A 10935-nucleotide genomic window follows, 5' to 3' on the forward strand; every position below is an offset into this window, starting at 1 on the left:
CACCACATTAATTTTGTTATGTGCACCAATATGAAGGTGATGTGTGACACATCACCTCCATATTAGTGCACATAACAAAATTCATTCCGCACGTGCATGGGAAAAATGAGAGGGAACACTGGTGCTCACCCATACAAACTGGTATTGGAATATTTTGCTGCCCTTTGCATTTTGCTGCCCTAGGTGACTACTTGTACAGTGTGTACAATGGAGTCAGCCCTGGTTTCAAAGCATACTGAAGCCCTCAAATGCAATAGCCTTCAAATACCCTCCAGCTGGATACAATGAGGCCACCAAATACCAGCCAACTCAGCAAAGATCAGGGGTGGGGGTTTATTGCATTCAGAATGAATCCTCTTAGTGAATCCATAAAATAAATGAAAATAGACAAGTCCTCTGCTTTGAAAATCTTTCTCGGCACAGCGGATGCTCAGCCATCAGCCGTCTTCTCCTAAACCAAGATGACCTCATCAACTCTACACACACGCTGAACAAATCACAACCAAGTACAAAGTACCGATTTCTCTGTGGATTGTTCGACAGAGCTCAGGGTGTTTACTTCTCAGTTTTCCCAAGTTAATGTCCTATGAATGCTTCTTCACATTGGTCTGGCAGGAAGAGAAAACTCTTGACTGTTTCTTTCATCCTCCAGTCAGTTGTTAACTTAACAGTGAGGCTGGATGAGGGTCACGGACTGGAGCCTGGGGGTCACCAGTGTTAGATGTGTATGCCCTTCTTTGCATCAATGCATCCTTCTGTTTGGTGTGAGCCACCAAAAAAAGTCTGATCTTATCCTTGAATTCTAACTTGGAGGGTCATGCAACAAAATGGTGTGTTTGTAACAATATTAATGTGTGTATTAAGATAAAGTAGATATACAGATAAGTTTACATTGTTTTTTGTACATGGATCTGTGAATCCAGACATGGATACCCACACAAACATTGTCTGAGGTTTTACATTGAAATTTTGGTGCCCAGAATGGACACCTAAGTGCTGAGCACCCAAATTCAGAATTTGACAATCCTGTTTAGGTGCCTTCCTTAAATGAGCCATGGTCTAACTCCATGCACTAAATCTCTGTGTATTTTTGTGTTTATAAAAGATGTATCAAAACAGTTATATGCAATCTGATTTTCTTTATAGGAGGTATGGATGGATTAAATAGATCCTTAGTGTAACTTCATTAAAGTCAACATTAGGAATGAATTTGACCCATTATAGTTAGTTTGAATGAATACTATCCTAGGTTTATGTATCACACTTCATATCAGTCATGTACATCAGACCAGCTGTGTAATTATATACAGGAATAACCACTGAAATTCAGGTGGAAGGCAGCAGCTGCAGGTGGCAGGGCAACACACTCTACCATAGGAGGTTGCAGGAGGTGATTCTGGGCTAAGAATATTGGGGTGAACATCTCATGTCTTACAAAATGTGCCATGGGATGCTTGGGAGTTGAAGTCTGTGCATTTGGCTGACAGGGTGCAGCTCCAGGTCTGGATTTGGGCTTAAAGACTCCCTTTTTGAAACACATTACAACAAAAATGTAAATTTTTAGGAACTCTTTCCCCATGGTAAATTGCATGGAACTCAATGTGCCCATCTTAGAAGGCCTAAATTAGCCCTCACAGCTCCAGTGAGTTTAGATATTTTAAACCAAATTTGCAGGCCACATTGCCCTCTTTCCCCTGGTTCATCATTGCAACTACATTACCCCAAAGAAATTAAAATGATGTCACTGCTTGTAAATCGTGCTGGTCTGACAGTCGTAGACAGCGAGTCACAGAGTTTAAGGCCAGACGGGACCACCAGATTATCTAGTCTGACCTCCTGCATATCAAAAGCCACCAACAGCACCCGCTTACTAAACCCAACAAAATGCTGAAGCCCTATGTTTATTATTAGCGGAAGAACAATCTGCATAGTGGTCGTGTAACCTTCCTCCATACTGCTTAACAAGGGGCATAAGTCCCAACCAGGAGAGACTTCTGGTAAGGCTGAAAGAGTAAATCAGTCTCCATTCCCAATCACTCCTTTGCTCCTCTTCTGAGATTACCACACAAGGGTCTGATCTGTCCATCCCTCATGCAGGCAAAATGCCTATTACTCTCATTGGGGAGTTGCATGTATAATGCCCAAATGATCAGACCCCAGAGGGTGCAGTTATGGCAAGTGCCCTGTTCTCTTTTGTGATATACATCTGTCTCTCCCCATGAGGGATGACTTGGAACACCAATTTATTTCATAGGGGCTACTGTACAGCCATCAACTGGTAATGATTTTGGTTCACTAATGATTCAAGTCGGATTCACACCAGTGCAGGAGAAGCGAAAGCTTCCATAACCTATTATCACCAGACCCCTGACCATGGATTCCCTTCCCACAATAGGCATGTCTGAGGGACAATTCACAGAAAGCAGACTGTATACATTATTATTTGTATTATATTAAAATATTGGAAGGAGACCATTTAAAATATTCACTCAAAACTCCCACACCCCAGTCCCTGGGTTTTCTTTTGGTATGGGGTTTTATGTGAGGGCAAGTGTGGAGGACAGTTTGAAGAGGACTGTCCCTGGTTTTTGTTTTGTATAGTTGGATTAAGGATCTGTGGTTTTATCCTTTAAAATGATCTGACTAGAGACACTCTGTTATTAAGGAAGAATATTGGGTAACATGCCTTTGACTACTACACATTCAAACACTCATGGGCACCCGAAGACTGGGCTTTTTGGATACTATATAGGCTCAGTTGTGCATTTGGATTTTGTTACAACCACCGCGCCTTTATCGGGGCTGATATTTTTTAAGAGCAGAAACGTGGTGGACTGGTGGAGAAGCCTGGCAAAGAGCAGCGTGTGCGGCACCCCTTTCAGAGTAGCAGCCGTGTTAGTCTGCATCTGCAAAAAGAACGGGAGGACTTGTGGCACCTTAGAGACTAGCAAAAGTGCCAGGGGGCACTAGATGGTAAGGGGATAAGTGGAGCGAGGAAAACCAGGAATGAGACTTAAGTAAAGGCCGCACAATGCAAGGGGCTGCATCTCACTGCCACAAACTTTCCCCGGTAGCAGAAACCAAACCAAATGACTCCGGTTGAAACTTTTATCTTTTCCGCTTCAACTGCCTCCCTTCTCCCAAGGAGGTGGGGGGCGTCCGTTTGCCCTCAGCATTGTGCCTTGGTTTGGCAAAGAAAAGTTTGACGGCCAGTGCTGCTTTGCAAGATCCCCATCCGTTCAGCTTCCTCCTCTAGCGCGAGTGGGAGCTGGAGTCACGCCAGACTCCCCAGCACCGAGCGATCTTTCCCCTCCCGGAAGGAGATCAGAGCAAAGTGCATCGCTCAAGCTTGCAGCCCCGATGAAGGAAGCGTGTGGGGTCCCAGCTTTCGGGATACAGGACGCCAGCCTATGTCAGTGGCCGTGTGGAAGTGATCACAGAGGCTCGGCGCTTTGGCGCACGGGTAGGGAGCAGAGCGTCCCCGGGAGGTCGCGCGTGGCTCCGGGCGGCAGAAGTTGCAAAGGGTGAACCCTGGCCACGCGGCGGGGCTCTGTGCATTTCCACGGCCACCCTTGTGGCTGCAGGGAACGTGCTTGTTGCAGCGAGCAGGCGCCTCTCCGTTAAAAGCACAATCAACGGCACGCTCCGGACCTGCCTCTGTCCTCTCCACCTGAGAATAAATGCACCGTCCAGGACACCTGGCTGTGGGGAAGGGCTGGGCCTTGGGGGGGGGGGGGAGGGGGAAGCGCACTGGCTACGCGGCTGTGAAGTGACCGTCCCTGGCCGGCCGCTACCTTGGCTGCTCCGGCCGGGTCTTTAACGCCACACAAACCATTAATTAAAGAGACCCCTCTGATTGGGCGGCTGGTGAATCCCAGCGGGCCCCTCTCCGTAATATAACGGGCGGCTGGGACAGGAGATGATTCATCTCCCGCCCCCAGCCAGGGCACAGCGCGGTGCTCGCCAGGACCGGAGCGAGACGCAGGCAGACCCCCCCGGGGGGGGGGCGCAGACGCGAGATCCCAGGGGGGCGCAGACCCCAGCGCGGGGCCGGGGGGAAGGCGCAGGCCAAGTGCCCCGTGCGCCCATGAGCGTTGCCCGGGGAGCCGGGCTCTTCCCGGGCTCCGGGGAGCTGCCCGAGAAGGCGATGGCCGAGCTGAAGTCCCTGGGCGGCGACCCCTACCTGGCCCTGGCTCAGAGCTACGGCCAGGCCGCCTTCGGCTGCGGCGCGGCGGAGAGCCCGCGGGGCTACGCGGGCGGCGGCGGCGGCGGGGCTTTCCACCCCGCCCCGCTGGGCAAGGCGGCGGAGAGCAGCGGCGAGCAGAGCGGGGACGAGGAGGACGCCTTCGAGCCGGCCAAGGGGAGCCCGGCGTACGAGCGGGACGGCAACCTCAAGGCGGGCGCCCTGGGGAAGAAGCCCAAAGAGCCGCGCTCGCTGCGGCTCAGCATCAACGCCCGGGAGCGCCGGAGGATGCACGACCTGAACGACGCGCTGGACGGGCTGCGCTCGGTCATCCCCTACGCCCACAGCCCCTCGGTGAGGAAACTCTCCAAAATCGCCACCCTGCTGCTGGCCAAGAACTACATCCTCATGCAGGCGCAGGCTCTGGAGGAGATGAGGCGGCTCGTGGCCTATCTGAACCAAGGGCAGCCCCTCGGCGCCCCTCTCCCCGCCACACTGAACCCCTTCGGACAGTCAGCTGTGTACCCCTTCTCTGGCCCAGCCCTGCCCAGCTGCCCCGAGAAATGCACTGCCTTCCCTGGGACAGCCTCCACCCTCTGCAAACACTGTAATGATAAGCCTTGATTTCTTTTGCCTGTCAGCTTTTCTTTCCACTCCATCAGCCCTGGCTTCCAACCATCAGTTAAGTTTCTTTTTTTCTTTTTGTATGTTCCTACTTCATTTGCGCTCTCTCATTGGGAAATATTTGAAAGCTGTTTGGACTAAACAACCCTGCTGTTTTAAAGTTCACTTAGCTAAAAATTCTGTAGAATGCTCCCCACCTCTCCCTGGTTTTTAATGCAGTCGTGCTGTTTGCAACTTTCTGTAGTGTGTTTTTTTTTTTGTTTTTGTTTTTTAATTTTATTTTCTTCCCAGACTGTTAATGGATTAACTTTGAGCATAACTTTTGCCTATCAACTTGCTTTGGCCCACAAAGTTGCTTGGTATGTTTTAAAACACACCCGTACACAGAGAGGAAAATCTGCAAATGGAAATCTCAGTGAGTTTTCTTTGGATCGATCAACCTGGGTAAAAACTATGCAATGTTTTCAGAATGCAAAACCACTCATTTTAAAAAAAAGGGGGGAAATTAATCTAATAGAGCCCACGAATTAAACTAAAATGCCATCTGATCAGCTCTCAGATGTTTTTTGTGGTGTTGGTAAAACCATGGAAGCTTTACACTTATGAGTTTCTTTTCAAGTTAAGAACCCATTCTTGGACTGACAGAAGTCTTTTGATTGTACACTGTTGCCTGCTTTTCTGCCTGTTTCTCAACTTGGTTGGGTTTTCCAGATTTTCCAAAGTCATTGCTCATCTTTGGTAAACAAGATATAAAATCACTCAACGTATTTAAATGTATTTATAACTAATAAAAGACATGAATAACCACTTGCTCTGTCCTACATCTCTCTGAACCAGTTGGCAGTCTAAGCAAAATAAATGACGAGGTCAATGTAAGGTGTTAAGAAACATCATTTGGATTAGACTGGTGCAAGTTAGATGAGTGAGTCAGTTTTTCAAAAAAAAAACCTATTGGATAACTCCATTTCAATAGACTTGTGTTTTTTAAAAAAAAAAAAATTTCCCATAAATCTTGAAGCGGGGGGGGAGTAGCTTACTTCTGTCATTTAAAGTGAAATAGTCTGGGGACAAGGAGTACTTGTGGCACCTTAGAGACTAACAAATTTATTAGAGCATAAGCTTTCGTGAGTGAGCTGTAGCTCACGAAAGCTTATGCTCTAATAAATTTGTTAGTCTCTAAGGTGCCACAAGTACTCCTTTTCTTTTTGAGAATACAGACTAACACGGCTGCTACTCTGAAAGTCTGGGGACAGTAGGTGTGAATTTGGATACTTGACTAAAGTCTTTGTCCTCAAAGCTTCAACTTTATTAGAAGGGGATACCTTGGCAGTTATTTTTGTAAGAGTTTAATGCTGAGAACAAAATCAAACTTGCCAGAGAAGACTATAAGTGATTGTATGAAATCACTGCTATCCTATTTACTTGGTTCTCTATTGTATCTGCAAATCCTAATCCCATATGTCAGAAGCTTGGCCCACTGTGATCACTTTAAAAAAAAAAAAAAACCTCCAAGTATGTGTTACATTGGTGCAAGTTACCAAGTCAACTCTGTAGCTAGTCCCTTAATTGTTGGGATTTTTTTTAATGCCGTGATGCCTTGTATGCTTCACAAATCATTATATAATAATAATTGAGATGCATTCTGTGACTTGTGTTCAGACAGGAATACCCACCACCCAATGTCAGAGTGACCACGTAAACTGGTACAGTAGCAGCCTGAGGGGCTAGACCTGTCCATGGCCATTTGTGTTAGGAATGGGGTGTAACTATTTAGGGTTATTAAACCAATTTCCATGGCTGTCGCCACTATTATGCTAATTTGGAAAGGACTGCAGTCCCTCTAAAGCAGCTTGTCTATAGAATTTAATTTTAATTAATACATTTCCAAAAGACTTTTGTATTTGCAAAACGAAGTGTGTGATTAAGCCTCATTTGTACAGACATATGCTTAAAACTGGTTTCTACTCATTTCCATTTTTATTTCTTCAACCCCTTTTTTTTTTCTTCCCAGAAGACCAGTTTATCTGTTTTTTATGTGTCAGGACAGAGAGAGATGAGACTCAAAAGTATGTTTAAAACACTTCTGACAAAACTAAAGGCAAGAAGAACCACTGCTGAAGCAAAAATGACAGGGGAAATGGAGAGAGCGTTTTAAATTCTGCAGACTGAGTCAGTGCCAGAAATGATTTTCAACAAAGATTCAATTTTAACACTAAAGCATGATTTTATGATAAACGTTTATTAATTCTAGCTGAAAGCACTGGAAATGGAGCATTTGGGGTTATTTAAATGCAGAATAGTTTAATTGTTAAGTTTCCACTCCTATTAAAATAGCTGTAGAATAAAGTATTCAAGTTTCATATTAAAAACAAGTTTGTTTGATTCAGAGACCATCATTAATAATGATGGGGTTTATAATTCCTTCTTATTTTGATAATTATGACAGAAAAGACTGATTCTCTAACTGCATAGCTTAGGGAAGTCTCCATGGATTATAAGGTGTATTGTAGAACAGTGCCTTTGGATATAACATTTTATTAACTTTTCTCTTTCTTTTCCAGTAGAAAAATGTTTCCTTATTTTGTCATATCCATCCTCAGATTAAAATATCCACTTTCTAAGGGACCTTGAGATATTCAGAACTCTGCTCAGAACCAATTTTGAATTAAATGCTCTCCTACCCAGTAGGATAAAAATGGAATTTCAAACACAGATAAAGGAAAATCATATGGAAACATGGCAAGGTTACAGTATCTAAGTATGTTTTTAAAAGCTGGAAATTCAAAAACAGAAGTGCAGAATTCATCACAGTAATGTTAAAATAACCTCTAAGACATGTCTAAAAATATACATCAAGAAAGGTGAGCTTTATAATTTAGAAGTAGAGAAAATTGATTTATTTCCTTTTTCTTTCCTGATTATAGAACCAGTCTAGCATTTAACTAGAACAGAGTAAATCATAACTATGTAATGGATAATCTGAAAGCTAGGCACTATGATAAATTGTTTCCATCTAACAAAAAGAAAAGGAGTACTTGTGGCATTTGTTAGTCTCTAAGGTGCTACAAGTACTCCTTTTTCTTTTTGCGAATACAGACTAACATGGCTGCTACTCTGAAACCTTCCATCTAACAGTGTCTGCAGTACTTACAAACTTTTAAGCAGGCAAGCAACTGGAAGCAACACATATTGAACCCTTCTTCTGTTTTCTTTTAACCAGAAAGTGTCTGCTTCAGTTTACTTTATATCTTATATTTGTAATGCTGTTAAAGCCTCAGTGAGGATAATTCCTAACTTTGGATGAAAGAAATCAGGTTGTGTCCCTACTTCTCTAATAATACCTAATGTGAGAATATGCATTTGCTGGTACAGTATCTTCAGAGTTAACCTTGCAGTAAATTGACAACATCCTACCAATTGTCATTTGATTTCACCCTTTTCCTGTAACTTTTAGTTCAAATTCTGTTTTATATTCCAAGTAAGGAAAAAATCTGTGGCATTCAGCAATTTTTAGGGGGTGCAAAAGGAGGATTTTGTAATTTTGAGAATCTGTTTTCTGTTAAAATACTCTTGTTCTTATCTTGCCTAGCCTTCATTTTAATATTGTGTTGTATGCTCAGATAATACCAAAATGCAGCTTGTGTGTATGAATCTATTAATTGTTCTACTTAATTTAATAGAAAACACACTGATTACCAGCTTTAATTCAAAAATATCGTTTTCTAGTTCCATTTAGCTTTCCAAACTTTAAGAGCAGCTGGTGTGAAACACCTTTAGAAAGACAAGCAAAGAGGGAAATGGTTCTCAAGTATCTGTCACTTGTAAGATATGTCATGTTAGTCACTAACCAAAATTAGTGTTTTTCTAATCAGTATAATCTTATTAACTATGAGTAGGAAACAGTTGTCAATTTGCATTGCTAATGTCAAATCTTGGCTGAAGTGTTCTTTAGATTACAAGATAAAACTTGATTAACCAAATACTGGGAAGCAACAGGTTTGAAGATGGAGAGTCCAGAGTACAGCGGTCTACTTCTAATTCTTTTTGCTTGAAACCCAGTCTGTTACAACTTACAGAATGTAGAAAAGGTAATGAAGCCTTTTACTACCCTTTAACCATCATCAGTATCCAGTTTTCTGCTAGAAACCAGGCACTTGAAGGTGCTGCATTGTTGATCATGCTTCTCTGCATTCCCAAAGCAGTTAGTCATATCACACTTTAAGTTGTAATTCTAGATCTTTGTTGTAGTCATTCTTTTTGTATATATTTCTATGATTTAAGTTTTTTTTTTTTTTTTTTTTTTAATAGAAGTGATGTTTATAAGGAAGCAAGGGATGTAGGGCCCAATCCTGTTCCCACTGAAGTAATTGGCAAAACTTCTACTAACTGCAGTGGTGCCGTTGCATCATATTGCTGTCAGTTCACAATTTGAGTTCTGTAAAGCAACTCTGTTTGTTGTAAAAAGAGCATGGAATTTATACAGCCTTTATCCCTTTACTGTTTTAGACCTACACCATGGTTACCAAGCATGGACCACTGGTGGACGCAGGCCTCGGTGCACCGCTTCCACATACTTAGAGCAAGCCAGGTATTGCCAACTGTGTCCTGGCTGAGTGGTATTTAAGTTCTTGGAAGGAAAGAGTCCCAGCATAGAAAGTTCCTAGCCTCTCTTTCGAAAACACAGCCTATTTCGAGTAACTCAGTCTACATTACAAAGCCAAAACCAGACATTCAGTGTTATGAAGGCCAAAAAAAAAAAAAAAAGTAGTGAACAGTAGGATGCTTAGCACAGAGACCATCCTGCAAAGCACTAGGAGATACTAGGGTAAAATGCTGTACATATTAATGTTCAATACCAAAGAATAATGAACTGAAGCCTACAAAGCATTTGCATCATTTTATGAACTAAGTTGTCTAAGCCTATAGTACTATTGTTATGAAAATCTCTCTGAAACCACATTTAGCAGAACAGAATATTTAGCATCTCTGCAAAATGAAACAAGATTGTTTAGTTGGCGTTAAGATGGTATAGATTTAGAAAAGTTCAAATATTTGCATAAATCTACAAATACATTTCCATTGACATTATTCCACATGTAAAAGGCTTGGTTTTACATTATTATTAAAGCTAATATACATGGGCTTTGTTGCCCAACATGTAATTTTACAGTATATGAAACATCCAGAGAACAGTTTTGTCCTAAGTTAACACACTTTTTTTTAAGAACAATGCAATGTACAAAACAATAATTTTAATTAAAAATCTGCTTTCACTCTACTGTCTATCTTCTGACAGTTATAATTGTATTGTATTGCAAAGCAGAAAAGTTTCATTAAATCCTTATTAATGCAGAAAAGACTCTGATTACAGTAATTTTGATAATGTAAATTTGTTTATGATACGTCTTTAGTCTTTAATCCCCTTCGGTATCCTATTCAATGGGAAATGAAAGAGGGATTTGTGATGTTGTTTTAAACCAGTCATTCCAGGGATGCTTCTCGTATCATTTTTCTTGTATCTGAAATATAAAATTCCCAATCTAAATATAACAAAATATTTTCCTACTAAATTAGAAACCTGTTTTACTCAAGTTTAAAAACTGCAGCTATCTTACAACTAACTAGAACAACTTGTATCAAGGTACAGTGTTCTGTCATTAAATTGAGGCATAATTTCTTTTATAAACGTATCAGCAACATGGAAAAATACACTACTGTATGGGTTTTTTTCAAATCTATATTTGAGATTTCTGCCATTCTCTGAGTGATCTTCAAAATATGATTTTCACCATGACTGTGGTTAATCTTTCCCCTGATTAAAAAAAGCTTGAATGTATTCATGGATCAACAAACGCATGCCATTTCTTAAAATCTAATTTCTAAAATTCTGTCTATATCAGATAATTTTCAAGTAATCCAATTTAACCTTTAAAGTATTCCTAATATACTCTACAAACAGTAAAACTTGATTTAATATTTATTCTCCAAATTCATAAAAGCAGCATGCTTACATTTTTAAATGTTAATTTTGAAACTAAAACATGTTTGTCTAAATTTATCTATGCAAATAAAGACAACAGAATTGGTTTGCAGTATTCGGCTACATTTTATGGAAGATATGGAAACTG

At 41.7% G+C, this 10935-nt stretch overlaps 1 protein-coding gene across 1 annotated transcript; it reads left to right on the forward strand.

Annotated features, from left to right (window-relative positions):
• Positions 1-3915: 3915 nt before the first annotated feature.
• On the forward strand, positions 3916-5614 carry BHLHE23 (basic helix-loop-helix family member e23). The gene has a single exon (XM_038369995.2). It carries the CDS (start codon positions 3920-3922, stop codon positions 4805-4807), a length of 888 nt encoding a protein of 295 aa, XP_038225923.2. The 5' UTR covers positions 3916-3919; the 3' UTR covers positions 4808-5614.
• The last annotated feature ends 5321 nt before the right edge of the window (positions 5615-10935 follow it).

This window comes from Dermochelys coriacea, chromosome 13, assembly GCF_009764565.3.
Source record: "Dermochelys coriacea isolate rDerCor1 chromosome 13, rDerCor1.pri.v4, whole genome shotgun sequence".
Taxonomy (NCBI): Eukaryota; Metazoa; Chordata; order Testudines; family Dermochelyidae; genus Dermochelys; species Dermochelys coriacea.